The 22,317-nt window shown below is 42.3% G+C and overlaps 1 protein-coding gene across 5 annotated transcripts in view; it reads right to left on the bottom strand.

The window, feature by feature from the left end:
* Window positions 1-22,317, bottom strand: part of MGAT5 (alpha-1,6-mannosylglycoprotein 6-beta-N-acetylglucosaminyltransferase) — a 367,093-nt gene that overhangs the window by 135,371 nt on the left and 209,405 nt on the right. For all 5 annotated transcript variants that reach the window (XM_037850477.1, XM_037850476.1, XM_037850478.1 and 2 more), the window contains 2 exons: window positions 11,860-11,936; window positions 10,770-10,859 (listed from right to left, as the gene is read on the bottom strand). In XM_037850477.1, the coding sequence (XP_037706405.1) occupies window positions 10,770-10,859; window positions 11,860-11,936 (167 nt within the window). The remainder of the gene's footprint in view (window positions 1-10,769; window positions 10,860-11,859; window positions 11,937-22,317) is intronic.

The following is a 22,317-nucleotide window of genomic DNA, read 5'->3' as shown; positions in this document are numbered from 1 at the left end:
AACGATATTTTTTTTCCCATTTATGTGGCCCTTTTGTCATTTGTTTATTATATAACCTCCTAACAACATCTGAGATAGGCAAGGCAGGTATTTTCCTCCCTTCCATGATGAGAACCCAGACTGAAAACTCCAGCAAAAGCTCAAAGCCTCCTAGGAAAATGGTGGGATCTAGACAGACAATTAGGCCTCATGTTTCCTGTGATAATGCATTGCTGCCCTCCACCAAGGGAGGCAGGAATACGATGGAGAAAACACCAGGAATATTATGGAATATTATGAACAAAAGGTGCGGAAACAACTTCCTGCAAGAGGGAGCCAAGAGATAGTTCCAAGCAGAAAATGAAATTGCTCAGGACATCAGGGAAGGGGCAGAACTTAAAGAGAAGCTGCAGTAAGTTTTCAATGTGTCACAAAACTAGTGAGGTTCTAAATGAGAGGATGCCACAAAGTCCCCAAAATCCATCCCCAATCACTGTAGGACGAGAAATGTCCAATTTTCCTTTCCACGGGAGAGGCAGAAAATGAGTTCCTCGCCCAACCACAAAGGTTGTATATAGAGATGCCTCTTATACCAGCCCTTCTTTAGCACACTTGCCTTGCACACTGCACGGTGGCCAGATGAACCCATCTGACCTTACCCACACTGGGGACACTCTGACAGCCAAAGCCATCCAATTTTAGGAGGTAGTAACATCCTCCAGACTGGGAATGTAGTTCCTCTTTTGTATTTAATGTGCATTTTTACCTGGAACATAGATCCAGGCAAATACTGCTGCGTGATAATAAGAGCAAAAGATGGGCAAGAAAGCTGTACCTTTTTCCATACTAATAGTCTAATCTGTTCCCTTGCACTCTTTTTTTTGGCATAATATTAGAGAGCATCATATCAAACTTACTAGTAAGTGCTCAAAATGCCCCTACTTTATGTCTCAATCTGAATGCCTTAGTAAATTTTAATGTTATTACATTTTCAGAATGACATTTTCTCAAGATTAGAAAGGTTATAGCTGGGAGAAATTAACCACTCAGGAAAACGAGCCAAAAAGCTACCACCTATTTCTTAAAGTGCTTCAAATAAATTTGTTTGTTCAGTAATAATTACTTGTACCAGGGACTTTTGTACTTGTGAATAAAATAGGCACAAATCTCCCTGGAGATTACTTTCCCGGTACTTGCTGTTCATCTCTGATGTTCGTGGCTGCCCCAGGGCCTTGCACTCGCTTCTTCCCATTGCCTGCTAGACCTCTTTAGTAGATATCTGCACTTTGCACTCGCTTGCCTTCTTCACAGCGATGCTCAAACATCACCTTCTCCTCTTCCTGACCACTTGATCTAAAACTGATACCATCGCCCTTCACAAGCATTTCTTAGCCCTCCTGTTCTATTTCTTTTTTTTTTTTTTTAAGTAGGGGGTTCCTAAGTTCACATAGTGTATATTATGTCCACGATAATCCACCCGTATCTCACATTATCATCACTTAGTTGTATAATTCTCATCACTCTCCATTTTAAACAATTCTCATGACCCAAAACATCTCATAGCTCTTGTCAGCCCTTAATTATTTGTCCCCACTATTTGTGTGGTACCAGTAAGGTATTCCTAATAATTAAAGCCCCTAGTATGCAATAGGTAGATTTTTCCCATATGCCCTTCTGTTTTCAACTCTCTGTGCTAGTGTCACACCTTAGAAGTATATGTTAATAGGACCATACATATCAGAGCTGTATTGAAGGCAAATAGGAATGAAAGGGGTTGTTTAAAGGCATGTTGCCCACGGATCAACACCACAAATATAGATAGGTGCTTGCATGATATACTTCTAAGAGATACTCCTGTCCTGTTTTGTTTCTCTCCATGGCACTTACTACAATCTAAGAGATTATGTACTTAACTTTTTTTTTTTTCTGGTCGGTTTCCCCCTATTAGAATACAGTCCTCAATGGGAACTGGAATGTTTGTCTTTTTGTTCACTGTTATATCCCCAACACTCAGAATAACCCAACAGCAATGAGCCTGCCCCTGGCAACGAGACTGTGATCCCTAAGTATCATTTCCCTCTTAGAGGAAACAAAGTTCCTTAGAGAAATGGCTGATTCTAGGTCCCGGGAATGAAGTGTACAAGATGAACCTGGAAGATCTCGTCATACCAGATAGCAAGAAAAGTTTTAAAAACTACCAGGGTCCTACCAAAAGGACTCAGAAGGCAAACGGAACAGGCTCCCGCTGGCCAAGAAAAGGGATAACTTGAAAATCAGTAAGAAAATGATTACGAAGAATTGAAAATATCAAATACATTTAAATCAGTTAATTAATAATAAAAAGAAAACCAACAACTATAGAAAAAAGTGCAAAAAGACAAGTACTGGTTACACTAGAACATGCTAAGAAACCAAATGGAAAATAAATGGAGGTTTCTTACATGAACTGTAACTTAAAGTAATGAAACACTACATGGGGAGTCATTTCTTTTTATGGAGTACTCTTAATAAATTAAGAAGGAACCCCTAAGGAAATAGTGAACCCAGGCACTGATCATCAGTGGCTGCTAACACAAAATGAAAGCCAGCCAGCTCTGTATGTGCCTCCTGAAAGAAGTATGCAAAGCTATCCATGAAGCGGTTTTGCAAAAAATATTGAGCCTGACCCTGATCCATGCTCAATTCCAGCCACCAATTTACAGGGAATAAAAAGAGCAGAGACAGGTTATACAACAAGACAAGGATGTAATCATCAAAACTCAGAGTGCAAATAATTCTAAAAGACAAATGAAGCAGTTCTTTAATAAAACTATGCAAAGGGAAAAAATAAGAGATAGAGAGGAAGCTAAGAGGGGAACTTAAAATTAATAGAGACTTCAGAGACATCGACAATTGCAAAGGTCCCTATTTGAACCCGAGTTCAAATAAGTAAACTTTAAATTATGAGACAATCTAGAAAATTTGAAGACAAACCTGGTATTTGATAATATTAAGGAATTACATGAATTTTTAGGTGTGAAATGGTATAGTTTTATACTTTAAAATAGTCCTTTTCTTTTAAAGATACATAGGGAAATATTTATCAATGATATGACATCCAGGATTTGCTTCAAAGTAATGGGGGTAGTTATTGACAGAAAGAGATTGGTCATGAATTGGCACACGGAATCTGATCAATGGGCACATAGGAATTTGTTATAGTCTTCTCTTTGACAAATATTTGAAACTTTCCATACTAAAAAGGTTTAAATTTTTTAAAATAATTTACTGGCATGCAGTAGAGATTATAAGACACAATATTTAAAAATACGTAGAAAAATATTTAAAAATACGTAGAAAAGCAAATTGGAAATGGGCACACTGACACCTCAGCCCATCCCCTTTACTGTAAGTAGCAAATATGTGCTAGCTTTGGGTTGGCAAGTCCTGTCCTTTTCCGTTCTAATTTTTTTTTTTGTAAAGATGAGGCAAGAGTAACAAGTCTAAAATGTACATATTGTAGGATTTATAACTTACAGACAGATGGGAAGCATCACTAAGAAGACATGGGGGGTGGGGAGAGAACTGAGAAATCAGGCTGACAAACCCACGATTGTTTTAAAAAAATTCATTTTCTAAAGATGCCTAGAACTGAAGTAATAACAACAACAAATACACCTAGATGAAAAAGATACAGACTGAATTCAGAAAACGAAAAGAACATAATTAAGAATCTGTGCTACCTCCTTTTCTGCCAAGAAATATCATCTCACTGGAAAGGAATTTCCCATTTCTAACGGCTACACATTTTAAAGGTGTGTTGTTGGTATTATTGTGTCACTGTCTAGTGATATTTTTAAAGTACTCCCTGATTCCCCTAAAATGTTGTATTTTTTCATTCAGGTTTTCGTCTGCAACCTCAACAGTCAATTCTTAATCTCTGCTGGCTTTGACAAATTAGTCTGTGCAACACTCTTTCCAAGTTATCTTTAGTGGCCAACACAGCTCATAAATCCAAATCATTGTACTGGTTATTAGGATTTCATTTCATGCTCGCATTCACAAACATTTAAGCTTTCAACCTTTGCTGTTGGGCATTAATCTTGACATTAATCAAGGGATTACGTATGCTGAATTTAAACTCAAGGTTAATAGCAGGCTCAGCCAATATTAGTTTTACATTCTGCCAAGGGAGAAAGGAAAGAAGCAAAGACCTTTATGCCCATTGTTCATGGACTATAAGAAACAGATTGATGAGTAAGGCATGAAATTGCTTCTTTTGTTCCTTTATGAGGGAGTCATACACATACACACACACATTCATCCAGTCCAAATTGGCATTTGAAGCAACAGCTTGTACACATCCCAAGATCTAGCAATCAATCACTGTGCTATTCGATTATTTCAGAGCAACTGTATTTGCAATGACAACAGAAGTGCTTAGGAAAAAAAAAACCAGCACAAATTAAGATGTTCAGAAGTTATGTGATGCTTGGTGATTGGCAGAACTGTAGAAAGTGAAAATCAAATGCGTGGCTGTCAAATATATCAGCATCATCTATCAATATAATATCAATAGGGGTGAAGAAATTCATTCTCAGTTTCATAAAAGCTAATAGTAGTAAAAGGCTCTGCAGAGAGCTAAGTTAATAAACCTGAAACAACGACATTCAGAGTAATTACTTTATAGGTTCTTGTCTCTATAATGGGAGTAGTTACATGGCTCACAAAAACAGATACAGTAAATGAACTGCCCAATGTTCTGGAAACGCAGGGCTGCCTAATGAATCATTCCTGCACCCCCACAGCTTGGAATGGCTGAGTCCCTGGCATTCATGAGTTATGTTCCCAGGAGAGTTGGTGCTGCCTCTCTTTTTTGTGGGTAGGGTATCAACATTATGATTATTAGAAAACTAGCAATGAAGATTAATTGAAAGTAGCTATGTTTCAAACCAACTGGATTTGAACACAGAACTGAACGCAAAGGAAATGGTTACAAGTCACTAACTCTGATTTCAGCTTTCGTTTGCATAAAGGGGTAACACTAATGGAAAGTACTGGACTTTGAAGACAAGCGGCTTAGCCTCTCTGAACCATCTGTGACTTGGCTTACCCATTTGTGCCAGTTTGAATGTATTATGTCCCCCCAAATGCCATTATCTTTGATGTAATCTTGTGTGGGCAGACCTATCAGTGTTAATTAGACTGTAATTTTTGAGTGTTTCCATGGAGATGCACCCCACCCAACTGTGGGTGATGACTCTGACTGGATAAATTCCATGGAGGTGTGGCCCCGCCCATTCAGGATGGGTCTGAATTGAATTACTGGAGCACTATATAAGTTCAAACAGAAGGAGCAAACTTGGTGCAGCCAAGAGGGACACTTTGAAGAATGCACTGGAACTGAGAGAGGAGCTTCAGCTTACAGAGACATTTTGAAGATGGCCATTGAAAGCAGACTCTTGCTTTGGAGAAGCTAAGAGAGGACAAACACCCCGAGAGCAACTAAGAGTGACATTTTTGAGGAACTGCAGCCTAGAGAGGAACGTCCTAGGAGAAAGCCATTTTGAAACCAGAACTTGGAGCAGACACCAGCCACGTGCCTTCCCAGCTAACAGAGGTTTTCTGGACACCATTGGCCATCCTCCAGTGAAGGTACCCGATTGCTGATGTGTTACCTTGGACACTTTATGGCCTTAAGACTATAACTGTGTAGCCAAATAAACTCCCTTTTATAAAAGCCAATCCATCTCTGGTGTTTTGCATTCCGGCAGCATTAGCAAACGAGAACACCATTAGAATTGGTGAGAGGTTTAAGTACAATTATATATTTGAGGTGTCTGGCATACAATGGTGGCTCAGTCATGTTTCATTCTTCTCTTATTGCCTATCCCCCCCTACCCCATCCCCAAACAAAATGGAGGGCTAGACGTTTATCCCCACTGTCCATACAGCGTCAGACACAAAACAAGCAGCTCTAGTGATTTTCTAGGAGACATTTCTCTGGCTTCACTCCCTGGGATTTAGCCAAAAAAGATTTGTAGACTACAGCTTGGTGAGAGGAAAAGTGGAAGTTTATAATCCCATAATTCAGCGGAAGTCCGCACAACTGAGACAACCACACAGAGAAAAATGAAGGAAGAGTGCCATTCTCCTAAGATTGGCCTGAATCTAAATATCTCAATACAAGAGGTGGCTGTGTATATAGGGGACATTTTACTTCATGTCCTTTTGAGATCTGTCAAAGTTCTGAAGTTTAATGTAGATGGAAACAAGAACTGGCTCTTCAGTAAGGATCAAGAAATGAGCAAAAGTCACTGGTACAGGTGCTGATCCAGTCAACAAGTCATTGTACCTTCCCCAGGGAAAATGCCCCTCAATTATTTTTGCAATTGCCTGAGGAACCTGGCATATGGTATAAGAAATAAACAGGTTTCAGGGTTTGATGAAGTAACAAGATAAGGAAAGTTTTTAAGAAAGCAAGGGAAAAAAACAAAACTCTGGACTACTAAACAGTACCCCGAAGTCATAGATGTTGTCCAGTACTAGAAAATAATGAATTTGCTTCAGAAAATATCTCTAATAATTTCACATTTAAAACAGTCGGGGTGCACTGCTGCTCCATGCACCCAGGTCTCTATTTGAATGCAAACAGAAGTATCACATCTGAAGAAAAGAAGTCAATGGGAACAGCTGAACTTCTACATTACCAGAAGTCAAAAGAACTCAAATTAAATTAGATTGGTCAATGAGAACCAGAAACTAGATTCTAAATGTAAATGGAAACAAGGTCTCACATAAAACATCCCAAGCTAAGTGACAGGCCACAACTGTCCCCAAATAACAATAACATCAAAAACCATAAAAATGTCAGTTATGTTTATTGAGTATCTTCTATCTCCCAGGCCTATTCCAGACAGATTCTCATATAAATTCAAAACCTGACAACATTCTCATGGGACAGTCCTTTACAAACGCATGAACAAAAAATAAAACTACTTTATAAGTGAAGAACCCAAGGCACAAGGAGGTTAAGTAATTTTACCAAAACTGTAGAGCTTAGAATCCAGCAGTAACAGAAGTTGAAATCAGGTATTAAGGCTCCAAGGCAGTGCTTCTAATCAAAGTGACCACATGGTGAAATTCTCCTCTGACTCTCATGGGTTACTTACAAGGATGCCGTCATAAAGTAGAATTTTCTCAAAAGCCCAGAGATTCAAGGCTATTTTCAGATTAAAATTTTGTAAAAAGAGGTTCCTGGTTCCCTCTACAGGGGAACCGTCTCCACCCCTTCCTGCACAATCACCTGCATCCTTTGCTGGGTTCCACTTTAAGATTATGAATGCATAGCATGGTGCCAAGAACATATAATTCCTCAGTAATCAATGAATACAATAAATGCTCAATAAGTGCTCAGTGAAGTGAATCCAGCTGGACAAAAAAGAAAAATCTGGTCAACTGCATAGGAAGCATGGTTACAGGTTCTGAAATGAAATAGCCCAGCCTGCCCTCCGTGCCTCTCAATTTACCTTCCCAGAGTCCTCCTCACTTCACGCCCCCTTAGCCATACACTCCCTTAGACGAGGTGAGGGTGGAGGGGTCAGAAAGGGAAGTGGGTCACCAATAATTGCAGTCCCTTTCCCTCTGGACCATTCTCCCACACCTTCCCAGCTCCAGCCGGGGATAGGAGAACAAGGTTCGAGCAGGAATGGAAAACCCTCCACCTTTGCTTCAGCAATCCACCCCAACAGGCAAACTCTCAGGAAGGTGGGAAATTAGCTCCACCTGTCAATCAGGGAGCACAGCAGGACTCGGGTGAAATTCTAACAAATGAAAAGGGAAGAAAATTCTTGAAAATTAAACTGAGTGAAGAACCTTTTCCTCAGGCAGGAAAGGTGTACTAATTGCCTACCCCTGGCCTCAGGCCTCACTCCTCCCGAGAAGGAAATGAGAAGTGGCCTTGGGACACCCCAGTCAGAAACCTCAAATAAACGCTCCAAAGCCAATTTGCCAAGAGACTGCTAGTGAGGAATATTGCACCTCCAAACTCTCAGTGCTTTGCATTTTCAAGAGTTATTTTAACCATCATTAGCTCTGGGGTTATCAGGATGGGGTAGCCACAGGCAACCTTCTCAGAGAAAAAAACAAAACAAAACAAAACAAAACAAAAAACCCCACAGGCCTGTGACTGAACAACACTGAGGAAAGAGAAGTACAGCCCGAGGAGAGGGGCAACAGAAGGGGGAAAACTCACAGCATCCAGGGCCATAGCCCTACAGCCTTGCTGCTTTCTCCTCCCTCCCAGAGTCCGCCCTCCTGGTCACCCATGGCAGAGAGAGGAGAGAGACTCACACAAGGAAAAATACAATAACAGGACTTGATTTAGCTGTGTTTTCTTTTAAGTCTCAAAAACATAGGCATTCTTGCTTTCTTAACCAAAGTGGGGAAAAGAAAGGTAACAAAATAAGGTTTCAGTGGCTAAGAGATTTCAAATAGAGTCGAGAGGCTGCCCATGAGGTTACTCTTGTGCAAGCTTCAACTAGATATGCCAGATGCCACAGTAAGCCAAGCGTCAATCAACAGTAGTCCTGAAAATACTAAGGAATATGTAGGTTCCTATCTGAGACTCTATAAAAGTTTTACTCACTAAGTTTATTTTTCAGAAACTGAAGTCCTCCAGAGTGTACCTATGCCAGATAAGTTCCAAACCTAGAGGCAACAGCTTTTTCAAGACCATCAACTAGATGCATCCTCCTTCCCCATAATGTCAACACCCCCTTTCAATATGAACAAGTTAGAGTGGTCACTGCTGAGATATCGCTGAAGATTGAGCCAGTCATCAAATAAGAGGGAGGAGTAGCAACAGACAAGATAGGATTTACCAAAGATTACGAACACTGAATCTTTATATAAATATATATATATATATATATAGTTTCTAGAGTATTAAAATATCTAGGAGGAAATAACTGACATGGTAGAACTGTAACCCATAGCATTCTCTGAAATTTGCTCTGTAGATACTTGTAGCTATATTTCATAAAAAGGAAATAAGTAAAACTGTGGAACTGTAACCTATAACATTCTTTGAAATTTACTCTATATTTATTAAATCATATTTTGAAAGTTATTACCTTTCTGTATATATATTTCACAATAAGGAAATAACTGAAATTGTGGAACTGTAATCCATAACATAAATTTCTTTGAAATCTGCTCTCTTAACTACCTGTTAAATCGTACTTTGAAAGTTATCACTTTTCTGTATCTATGTTACATCTCACAATAAACAAACAAAAATCATAGGCATTCCTACATGGCAAAACCAGGGAGTTGACGCTAACAACTGGGCAACAATCAACAAAAACTCAGGAGAGAATTAAAAAAAAATGGCAGCTGAGTGCCAGCCCAGCACGCAGGCTGAACGAGGTGTGAGCACCTGTTTCCCAAGACCCAGGGGAGGCCCACTGGTTCTTTCTTTGTAGCTTGCCCTGGATAAGGCCCTAATTCTATCCCACCCTCTTGATTCTCCTAAAGATGAAATGGAGATCATTTAAGCCCATTGGCTCATGGGTTGTGGTCTGTAAAATGAGCTATAATCCTTAAGGGGAAAAAAAAAAAAAAAAAAAAGGCTGCTATTCAAAGAGTATAAATGAAAATAAAGCCCAAGTCAAAAGAAAAACAAATGCTAAAAGTGAACTATGTAATAAGTCCTTGTTCTTAGACAATGAATATGGCAATATTAAGTGTTCAAGAGTTATGATGTATACAATCTACACTCAAGTGTTCAGAAAATGGATGGATGGATAAATAAACAGATAGATAGACGACAGATGGACAGATAGATGGATAAGATAGATAAGATGAAGGAAGGAAGGGAGGGAGGGAGGGAGAGAGAGAGAAAGGAAGGAAGGATGGATGGATGGATGGAAGGAAGGAAGGAAGGAAGGAAGGAAGGAAGGGGGAAGATAGATGGATATGGTAAATGTGACAAAATGTTAAAATCGGCAGGTCTGTGTATCTGGAGGTATAGGGTATACTGAAGTTCTGTGTGTGGGGTTCATATTATTTTTGTAATTGTCCTGTAAGTTTGAAAATATTTCAAAATAAAATTTTTTGAAAGAAAAAAAAAAAAGTGAACTATGTAAAAGATAACACTAAGTAAAAGACAAAACTCACTGTAATGGTTAATTTTACCTGTCAACTTGGAATGGCTACAGTATCCGGTTATTTAATCAAATGCTAACTGAGGTGTCGCTGTGATGGTATTTTGTAGATGTGGTTAATATCCACAATCACCTGACTTTAAGTGAAGGAGATAACCCTCCCTAATGTGGATGGGCCTCATCCAATCAGTCAAGAGGATTCAAGAGCAGAATTAAGGTTTCCAAGAGAAGAAGAAATTCTCCCTCAAGACTTCAGCATCAAGTCCTACCCAAGTTTCTAGCTTGCTGGTCTGCTCCGTGGATTTCAATGTGGGAGATGATTCCTTGAATAACTCTCTCATATTCTCCCTCTCTCTAGATGGATGGTTGGATGGATGGACAGAGATAGACATAGATAGATGTATATGTATACCCTGTTGGTTCTGTTTCTCTGGACACCCCTGACGCTAAGTCAACCTATTTTTCTCTCAGGAGAAAAAATAATCCCTCCTGCTTGAGGAGAGGAGTGGGAAAGAAATAAAGAAGGGAAATGTGCCCACCACGTAAAACGAACACACACCATAAAACTTTTCAAATTCCAAGATCAGTTACAGTCACAGTTGAGCCACACCCACCCACCTCCAGAAGCCACAAGAAGCGACTCACCTCACTGAGGTAAATAAAAAAAGAGCACGTGGACCCATCCACCCCGTAGTCTGCGTAGCAGGGATCCGAACGCCACATATCTTTCATCCACTGAAACAACAAGAGCCAGATAAGAACATCACTCAGCGGTCCTTTCCAGGTGCTCCTGCACCTCTGTGGCAGGCAGGGGAGGGTCACAGGGTGAGGACGAGCAAATGGCTCAAGCTGTGGCCTCCAGACCCCAGGGATGGAGTCACTGAGCTCAGGGGGATGAACAGGGTGACCCACACGAAGTGCCTGCATTGGAGAGAGGCCACGGGGCAGGGCCCAGGAGAGGCAGCGCTCAGAGAATTTTATCAAAAGTGAGAGCATAATGGATCCCTTGCATCTAAATCCCTTCTCCCCAAAGAAATCCAGGTCCACCAGTCTATTGCACAGCACCCTGGAACCCAGAGGGGGGTGGTGCATGAATGTGCGTTCACAGAGATCCCAAACGGAGACGATGCTAATGCTTCGAGGGTTTGGACTCTCCATACTAACTTGGACCTAAGCTGAAACTCTCCTCCAAAAACTACAGAGCAGGGAAGGGTCACCCCAAGGGCAAGCTGGTCAAACAGGATTTTTTTTTTTAATGCTATTAAGACTGAAAGGATGGCCAAGAACCTCTGGGTATTCAATCCCAAATTCAGAGGTGACATTTAAACCACTATCTGGAGACCCCAGAGCAGGGTCCTGGGGACGGGCAGAAAGAGGAGTTAGGATATTAAATAACAGCAGCCCTTTGTCAATGTCCCTGAAGGATCTCCCACTGGAGGCTGAGAAAGAGAGAAAGGAAGGTGGCTTCAAAAACACAGTGGGTGCCTAGAAAGGTGCAGGCTCTTTCAGCCTGACCAGCTGGAGCTACTGTCTGAAGAACCACCTGGAGTGGGCACAAGCAGAGAAGGGACTGTCATGACCACCGCCCCAAACCAGCCAGATAGAAGTAGCCCTGAAACGGCGGCCTTAAAGGGCTCCCTTGCTCATCTGCATCACTGAGGAGGGGAAGGGAGGGGAGAGCATGTTGGTGCAGATCCAGGAGGATGGGAATGAACATGCATCTCTTCCACCTTACCTTGATTTTCCCCTCGCAGTGGGGGTAGCCATCCATAGGAGGCAATACACATTTTTCTTGAGCGCCATTAATGATATCTGTAAAAGATAGAACACAACAAAGGATACCATGAAGTTTATGAAACACGAGCCTAACATCCTTCTACGCAGAGAGGCAGGATCGGTGGAACCCACCCGCTTGACAGCTCACCTGCAGGGTGGTCAGAGACCTGTGACGACCATGGTCCAGCTTGAAAGGGTGAGCTAGGCCCAACCAGAGTCCTGGCTCTGAAATTCGCAATTGGGAAACTGAGAAACCAAACAAGTGTGGGGTGGGAAATGAATCCATGAGATTCTGAGGGTCCCCAGGGCTGGGGAGGAAGGGGAGGCTTCTGGGCTATGCAGACAAGCCCAAGTCATGAGCTGACTTCATGAGAACCTGTGCATGAGCAGAGGAAGCCAGAAGGAGAAAGAGGGGTTGCTCGAGCTGGGGTACTGAGGAGCATGGAGCCCCAAGAAGATCTGCTCAGCCTCGAGGAACTACGTGAGTATGGCTTCTTACAGACGCAGTCTTAGATTTCCATCAAGGTCTTCTCATTGGCTTAAATATTTCCTGTGCTGGTTTGAATGTATTATGTCCCCCAGAAAAAGCCATATTCTTTGATGCAGTCTTGTGGGGCAGACGTTTTGGTGCTGATTAGATTTGCATGCAAATGTGCCCCACCCAACTGTAGGTGATAACTCTGATGAGATAGTTCCATGGAGGCAAGGCCCCGCCCATTCAGGGTGGGCCTTGATCAGTGGAGCCATATAAATGAGCTGACAACAGAAGGAACTCAGTGCAGCTGAGAGTGACACTTTGAAGAGGAGCTATAGCCAAGAGGGACACTTTGAAGAAAGCACAGGAGCTGCAGATGAGAGACAGTTTGAAAACGGCCATTGAAAGCAGACTCTTGCTCCAGAGAAGCTGAGAGAGGACAAATATCCCAAGTGCAACTAAGAGTGACATTTTTGAGGAACTGCAAACTAGAGAGGAACGTCCTGAGAGAAAGCCATTTTGAAACCAGAACTTGGAGCAGACGCCAGCCACGTGCCTTCCCAGCTAACAGCGGTTTCCGGACCCCATTGGCCATCCTCCAGTGAAGGTACCTGATCATGATGTGTTACCTTGGACACTTTATGGCCTTAAGACTGTAACTGTGTAACCAAATAAACCCCCTTTTACAAAAGCCAATCCATCTCTGGTGTCTTGCATTCCGGCAGCACTAACAAACTAGAACATTTCCTCATGATAAACTAATTACCCACCTCAAGTGGTTCCCCATTCCTTATAACTAGAGTCAAAACCAAAAGGATATCTTGAAGAAGCATCTTGTCTAGGGGTGGACAACAGACAAGTAACTCAACAGTCAAACAAGAATGTAGTTGACGTTATATCAGGGCAGGACTGGGGAAGTTCTCCCACCTGGTCCATAAGGGTCAATGAAAGCTTCCTGTGTCCAGGGACCTCGTAGCTGAGGTGAGAAGATGAAGTAGGAGTGAGCCAGCGAAAGGGGCATTCAGGGAACTGCAGCAGTTCCAAAGGCAGGGAGGCTCTGGCTGGAATGAAGGGGTATGAAGAGCTGAGAAGGGAAGTCAGGCAGGAGAAGCAGACAGAGCTCACAGGGACAGCCTCCGAAGCCATAATGAGGACTGTGAACTTTTATACTGAAGTCACGGCAGAGCTATGAAAGCTCTTAACAGGAGGAATTAAATGATCAGGTGTTTGCTCAGGAACGATCATTTTAGCTAGAAATTAGGATAACTCTAAACTTACATGCTTCTCTTTTTGGACTTACTGTATTTTCCAGGCATGCTTGGAAAACATCACCATTATTTACTAACCACAGTTTTCTATACAAAGCCCTAGGCAGAAATTAGATCCCAAACTGTAACACCCTTTGATGGGGGTGTTTTAAACAGTATCAGTGACTCCTGGGACTAAAACAGAAATTAGTGCTAAGAAAGATTTTAATTGAACCTTCCTCCTTTGAAAATCAGTTCTTCTGAAGCAGAGAAATTCTTGACCTCTTGATTGTTTTCAATGAGTGTTATACTTGCAAAGGATAATTACAGCATGAAAATCAATATCCTCCTATCTTGAATTGGAGACAGGATCCTTCAGTAGTTAAAATGTAAGGTACTTAACTTGTCAGAGCCTCTGTTTTCTGATCTGTAAAATGGGAATGAGTATAGCTCCATATCAACCACCTCTTAGGATAATGAAATAAGTTAACTTCTGTCAAGAGTATGGCTGGGCACTCAACAGCTGATGTTTACCACTGACCACAGTAGGTGCTTCAAGTTGGCATTTGCTATTTAATTCCACACAACTCTTGCTGGCTTTATCCAGCAAGGCAAGATTTCAAATGCACAGCCCCTTCTGGAAATACATTCTCAGTGTTCCTGAAATTCAGGCTTGAGCTGGAGATCTCCCTACAGCTCCCCTTCTCCCAATCTTAAGGGACAGTCAGCTACTGCCTGTGATTCCAGAAGCCATTAACAAATTGACAGCCTCACCCAAGAATAGAGAGTATTTTTCAGTGACAATTACCCCTACCACTATTTTTAACCCTGATTTTGCCTGGCAACACTTACCAAGCAAATACGAAAAAGCAGAGATTCCAATACAACAGCCTGGGGTTGGTAAAGTGCAATCAGACACTTTAGGAAAAACATCAAGAGCCTTTCCTCTGTCTCAGCTGTAAAATAAACTAATATGTTCATGAAGGCCTGCATGCAAAAGCTCCATTGCTGACAGTGTGTATCTTCTTTATGAAAAGTTTCAAGGAATAAAAATATGTCATGCCAGGGGTCAGCAAACTCTCTGTACAGGGCCAGATAGTAAATATTTTAGGCTTTGCAGGCTACACAGTTCTCTGTCATAACTAACCAACTCTACTTACTGCAGTGGCTTGAAAGCAGCCAAAGACGATACGCAAACGAAGGGGTGCAGTTGGCTCCAACAGACCTGTGTGTGCCGGGGCTTCCTTTCTCCTCACCCACTTCAGCAGCCTTTCCCCCCTTGCCAAAGCCTCCCCTCCTTTAAGACTCGGCTCATGCATCACCTCCCTTTATCCCCCACTCCTGCTGCACCAGGATTCAAGTGCTGCCCTCCTTGTGCTGCACACAAAACACTCCCTTTCTTTTCTTTCTTTATACCTGTCCACCTCCCTTCCTAGAGGGTGAGGACGTCTGTGCCTTTGCCAGGCCCTCGGTCAGTGCCGTCCCACTGATGGAGCCGCGCACGTTCCCACCTGCCCCACTGCCCGACGACTCCAGGCTCGGGGCTGCCGCAGCTTTGGGGCAGGGGTCGGGGTTGAGCTGTGTCCCCCAGAAAGACAAGTTCAAGCCTGAACCCCCATTGCTGTGGATGTGACCCTACTTGGAAATTGGGTCTTTGAAGACGTGATTAGTTAAAATGATGGTGAAATGGAGTAGGGGGTCCTAAGCCAGCAGGGCTGGAGTTCTTATAAGAAGGGGAGAGCGGGACACGGACGGACGGGCCCAGGGGAGAGCACCACCTGAAGACCTGGGCAGAGGTTCGAGTCCAAGGATGGCAGGCAAGCCACCCGCAGCCAGAACTAGACAAAGAAGGGCTCTCCCCTACAGACTCCAGACCTCAGACCTCCAGAACTGTGAGACAACACACCTCTGTTGTTTCACGCCTCCCAGCTGTGGTTCTTCCTGACAACAGCCCCAGGAAACGAAGACAGGCAGGGTTTTCACTCTTCCTGCCACCAGCAGTATCTCAGCTTATTCAACAGGGTCTCCTCTGGAATGTAATCATGTCAGGAGGCATTTTCTCTACTCTGTTTAGTTAGACACTTACGGGCGTCCAAAGCCACTGGTTCATCAGGTGGAATCTCAGGGGGCGGGAGAAAAAGAAGTCCCAGACCTTTATCGGCCAAGCTGCTCCCTGGATCTGATCACAGGAAACCTGATCAGAACCTCACGGCATGTGAGGATTCCCCGGTCCTTCTTGGAGAGAATTGCCCTGTTTTGCTTCCCAAGAACAGCATGACCCGTCAGACACTCACATCCCAGCAATGATGAAAACTTAATAAATCACGTTTTTATTATTCTGTGTCCACAGAGGACTTGCCTACCTCTGGAAGAGCCTCTGAATTACGTCTGGTTAAGAAACAACAATTCAGGCCAAAAAAGGTTCTTACTGTTACTGCTTTTCGGGGGAGACTGAGCTTACTCTACTAAAGACCCCTTCAGAAGAGGGAGAGAGGATTCCGTGAGGATATATTGCTAGAATGTACTCCTCCCTGCTCACTCCAAGCTCTCCCTTATGCCATTTTTTAAAATGGGGCAGGGACAAGGAAAAAAAAAATAAAAGATTTCAGTGTTAAGTAATGAAGCTCAGCTCTTAGTACTGCTTAGGTTCACTTTCTCCCCTTACCCCCACACTAACCCATGTTGAAAGGGTCTTTCGTGGAAAACTTTCCTTTTGAACTGACTCTAAAGCATTGTCAGACAGGTGTCTACACACGAAAAAGCAGATCACTGAGATGTGAAAATCCTTTTTTTTTTTTTTTTTCCAGTCATCTGTCTGTACTCATGCAATATAGTGGGTGCTCAAATACCACATATAATCTCAGAGAAGAAACATTTTTCCTGCTATCAAACATGCTTCAGATTCAGGAAGGATGCACACATGCAGCAGGAGCAGAAGCAGCAAGGATGCCACTAGTGGAGCAGTCCTGCCAGGTGTGACACCAGAACTCCCCTGACACTGTAAATACGCGTGCAAGTATTGAAAGAGACACAAACAGAGGAGAGACCGTAGCATTTTAAATATATATTTAGAAGCGACAACGACAAAGAGATATGGAGCCAGACAGGTAAGACATTTTTACTCATGCTTTTCTCTGCCTCTGAGGAAGGAAGTGAAGAGGGAAGAGAGCCAGGGCAGAGAAAGCAGAAATAAATGGTAAAGATGGTCTCATAGATTGTGGGACTAGCAACGGGGTGATCCGTGGGACAGGAAACGAAGCTGGATGACAACAGCGTGCCTTTCAGAAGAGGTGTCATGTACATTATCACATTTATATAGTCACCACATCCTCCTGAATGAGGAGGATGGTAACTCATCTGAGAGTAAGGAAAGAGGAAACTTCAAAACCCTCAGCATCTACTGCCAAACCCAGCCACGGTCCCTCAACAGCATGTCTCAAAGCCTGCGGCCGGCCATGTACTGACATATCGGAGGGGTGTCCTCAGACAGGGCCCCTGCCCTCAAGGAGCTTACCCCCGCATGGGGAGAAGCAGGGAGTGCAGGAAACAGCACACAGAGCACAGTTTCCAGGGAGCCTCCTCCATGAGCAGTGCACTCCGGAAGCAGGGCAGCTGCCACTGGGCCACAGCCCGGTGCTCACGTGATGCCTGGGCAGCCCGAGGACTCTGTAAGTGCAGATGTGTGTGTACATATCCACACACGTGCACGCATGTGCGCTTAACAAAGGGATGAACAAATGCAACAAAGGAACGAAGAGCCCAACTTCCAGAGAAGTGGGGAAAACATGACACAGAAGAAAAAGGATGGAGGAATTCCCACTTGGAATCACTGGACCAGGAATTCCAACTTCTGGACTATGCACAAAGTGCAGCAAAAGGAATTTGGATCAGACATTAGGAAAAATGTGAGGAAGGGACGGTGGTGAAGCGAGAGTCGTTTCTTAGGCTAGAAGAGGGGCAGTGGCCGGTCTCCTGTGTGTGTTACTGATATTTGGACCTCACTGGAATTTAAGAGAGACTAATGGCTTTATGAGACATGGTTTTAATGAATCGTGCTAACCGACTTGAGGCATTTACAAATCAAATGCAAGGTTCATTGGGTACTATAAAAGAGGAATTTATCTTAACTGCCCAGTTCAATGCACACATATAACATAGCTATGCTGTCAGGTGTTTCAAAAAGCATCATCAACTATACGGATCAATAAGTACTCACATATTACAAACTTATGGAAAGATAGTAGTAACCACTTCTCAACTGCTGAACAAAAGAAATCCAGAAATACAGTTACATTAAAAGAGACTCAAAATTTAAAAGGAAGAAAAAAAAAAAAAAAAAAAGACCGCAGTTGGGTGTCAGCTTTAACCCTTATCACAGCCGTGCTTTTCGGTGCCACCCTGTGTAAGAAACTTAATGATCAAGAGAAGAAGTGGAGTGGAGTAGAGTGGATGGGGAGAAAGCAAGTGGGAGACAGAGAGAGCGAGAGAGAACAAGAGGTTTTCAAGTGAGCTCGAAAGAAACAAAAAACAGTCATTTCAGAGTGAAAGTGGATCCAATGATAAAGAAATGCTCCTTTGCCAAGGCTCACTTCTCTGTACATTCATTTTAACAAAGACAAGGGTTTGAAATGGTACTTCTTTTAAGAACTTGCAGAACATAGTGCCATTAACTTCTTATCTAGAACTGTACTGACATTTGATATGTTAAGGACATCTGGTTCCCTCACTCGATATTTTAAAGGGTGGGGGAAAAAAAGAAAAATAAAAGAGGAAGAAAAACCATGTTTTTAAGCCTGAACTCTCAGAAACCTTAAACAACATGACCGTCTGTAAATCCTAGGACGTCTTGGGAAACCAAGTTCAAGTTCTTCATGCAGCTCCTCTGCCAATAGCTAAGATAACCATCTTCATGAAAGAGGGCTCCATGCAGCCCAGAGACACCCCACACGTATTTCCTCTCCAAAGATAAAGGGTCTCCAGTGATTTTGTTTTGTTTGGAGGACAAAGAAGCTTTTCTCTTGGAACACCTGTTAGGCACACGTAGCCGAGCTTATCAGATGGCCGGGCAAACAGTGTCCCTGCAAGCACAGAGCTGGCCCAGGGCTCCCTCCCAGCCCGGGACGGGCTCTGTCTCTGCTCTGCCCAGAACCTCCATCGGCTGCCTTTACTTTAGGAGTTGTAAATCGGACAGAGAACGGCTGTGGTGAAATACAGTCTCCCGCTGAAAATTACCTCACCAGTCATTCTCAGTTTGGGAAATATTCACTTAGGGCTGCATTACATTTACACTATGAGAAACGTGATTTAATTGCTACAACAGAATCATGTACACACAATCCAGTGCCAGGGTCCTACAGTAAAAAGAAGTTCCCTGCCCAGCAAAGGAGCTGGGGTGGGAGGGGTGGGGAGCTCATGGACCCCCAGGGACGCATACGGGCACCTTGAAAGGAAGTGTTTGTGTTGTGTTTGGTTTTAATCTAAAAAGCCAGAAATGTAATCATTACACACCAAAGAGTTTTAGAGCTTCAAGGGACTTTGGAAGCCATATTAGTCAACCCTTTACTTCTCACTGGCAAGGAAATCAGTGCTATTTTTCCAACATAAGGTCTATAAAGACAATTACGAATATCCAATGCCTTCTTTGGTTTCTAACAGCTTCTACCACTTTCTTAAATAACCTCTTTAACATCCATTTTCATTTCACAGAACCCTCTTTGGTACCTATTTAAATTCTCAAATATATTTCTAAAATAAAACTGCATTGTTCTCCAAAGTTATAAAACTATAAAATCTGTTCTTTTTAGTTTGCAAAATGGTAGACCAATCCTCCATGGAACACTGTCTTCTCTCATCGGCCACCATGTGAGATGCCTCCACATTATGAAGCAAGATGCTCCTGGCTCTGACAGTGTAAAATGGGCCAAGGGAAAGCAGCACACACATGGCCCAGTATTTTTGAGTACTGGATGACATCAACCTCCATGGTGGGAATGGTGAAAAATGAGAGTGACGACGATGTCTTGGGGGAGGCAGGGGCTTTGTCCTCTAAGAGATGTCAGCTGGGATGAGCCCTTCCCACTTACCAGCTGCACAACCTGGGTAAGTGTCAGAGCTTTTTTGCTAATTCTGTTTTCTTCCTGAAGCAAGCTCTCTTACATCTGAGTTGCCTGTCCATGGCAAGGGCCCTGCCTGGTCCTTATTCCCCTCATGTCACCCCCTGAACAACCTTCAGAGCTGAGGGAAATACTGCCCCAAGAAAGGGAGATTGTCCACACCACACTGAAACACCACACATGGGCTCTCCCTTGCTCAATTCATCTATGTGTTCACTATCCTTGTCCTACTGCCCATATACTCTTTGTGTCTGTCTTGCCCATCCCTGATTCATTTTTTACATTAAAATGTTTTGTGGAGCATGAGATTTAGTCAGTGATTAAAATGCTTTGGATTTATAGAAGGAAAAAAAATTAAGTATTTTCCAATGAATAGAATAGTATAACTGCCTATATGGTACAATCTACTATCTCTGGGAATTGAAGATAAAATGGAGCTTGCAATGTGATTTCAATAATCAGGGTTGTTTTTATGCATAAATCTACATTCCTCTCTATGTAAATGCCATTTTCTGCAAGTTTATACTTAATTTCCGCTATAATTTCCTTGGTAAAAAAAAATGCTCTTCGGCAGTTAAGTAACAATGTAAGGAACACAAAATAATCCACGAGTATATGAGTTTTTATATATGTATCTAGTTACAATAAATGGGCTCTGCAGTCACTAACTTGGGAGAATGCTAGTTTTACACATTAAAAACAAAAAAATCTTATTTTGGTGTCATACCAGAAAAAACAAAGTTTCTGTGTATAATATTTTGAAAATTATGATGCAGTACTGACATATTTTGATGCATCCATGGCTGTCAATTTAGATTTAAGAAAATATACTGGGAAGTAGGTGGCAGACATTAAAAATTCAAGATTACATGGCAAAACTGCATTGTATTCTCAAGTTGGAGCCCTAGGCAATTTTTACAATCATTCTCTTTTCCAATAAAGGAGATAGGGCACAGCCTTGCCCTAAGTTTGCAATATGGTAGACCAGTCCTCCCATGGAACACTGTCTTCTCTCATCAGCCACCATGCGAGATGCCTCTGCATTAGGAAGCAAGATGTGCCTGGCTCTGACAGTGTAAAATGGGCCAAGGGAAAGCAGCACACGTGTCCTGGTATTTTCAAGTACTGGACGACATCAACCTCCGTGGTGAGAATGGTGGAAAATGAGAGTGATGATGATGTCTTGGGGGAGGCAGGGGCTTTGTCCTCTAAGAGATGTCAGCTGGGATGAGCCCTTCTCACTTACCAGCTGCATGACCTGGGCAAGTGTCAGAGCTTTTTGCCTCAAGAAGGAAACAGAATTAGCAAAACTCTCTCACATCTTTCATAATGTTCCCTCTTTCTTACAGGTAGTTTATGGAAGAGGGAAAAAAACCATTATGAAACTGTCTTAGGAGCACACACATCTTTCTTCATTCCCTCAAATGAGGGGTGGTTCAATTTTTCTTCTAAAACAGGGTTAAGCACATTCCATACCCTTCTAAAACTGTCAAAGGTGCTTTGGGCTTGGATTTTTGTTAAGGAAAATAAAAATATACATATAGATTTTATGTACATGTATTTATTTTTCTTTCTTGAAACAGAAGAAAAAAGACATACAGAATTAACTGTGGGGAGAAAGCTGGTTATATTCCTAGGTCATTTTGACCGTACAAATCACCAAAAATAGATGTGGTTTCTTCAAAATACACACTGCTCCTTTCTAAATCACTTGTCACGAGCCTTTATGCAGCCATTGGTAAAGGACAGGGATTCCAGTTGGCCACCCAGACATCCTAGGCAATGAGGAAGTGCTTTCATTGTTCTATCAATAGGTGATCAAGAGAAGTTTTTGTTCTCATTTTCTCATACGGATTGATTTTTTTGTTTTGTTTTGGTTGCTTGGTTGTGGTTTCCCTCCCGTACTTTTTTAGCATGGAAAAATAAATTGTAAGGTAATTCAGAATTAAGATGACAACTTGGTACCAGGAAAAGAGAGAGGGGGGGAAAAAAAAAGAGAGAAGCTAAAGGCCCAGGATATTGACAATGTCCACAAGTACACCAAACCCTCGGGTACATTTGAAGAAAGGTTGAAAGCTACTCAATTTTTAGCACCCGTTTCATTTATCCAGAGTTGCATGAAACCTACATGCCCACTGACATAAAACATGTATCTTATGCCTGGTAGATAATGTCCTTGGCTAAGGATGCAACCTAAAAACCAGGATGTCTTGTAACTTATTTTCTTTTATAATCTTTTCTAATACTTTGTAGGTTTCTGGAAAGGAAACATGCCTGCTATCAACACCATTCAACTTTGGACACTGAACATTAGCTTGTGAAGTTAAGAGAGAAATGGGCATAATCTTATATGCTATTCATCAACTCAATAGAAAACACTAGTAAATACATGGATACAAGCTCATCCTAGTATGAAGCAAGGTTTTCAAATGCCTGGGAATTTGTTTCAGGAAGCAGTCTATTCCCAGAATAGTAATTGGTTTCTGAGTCAGCTCTTGGAAGGCCCTGATCCTCAGGTTGTAGGATTACTACCTAAAGGTCTTTACCTGATGATCTTTTCCGCCATGCAATGCTCAGGACAA

This window comes from Choloepus didactylus, chromosome 9, assembly GCF_015220235.1.
Source record: "Choloepus didactylus isolate mChoDid1 chromosome 9, mChoDid1.pri, whole genome shotgun sequence".
Lineage (NCBI taxonomy): Eukaryota > Metazoa > Chordata > Mammalia > Pilosa > Megalonychidae > Choloepus > Choloepus didactylus.
Note: the sequence above shows the minus strand (reverse complement) of the source record. Positions and strands in the feature narration are given on the sequence as shown.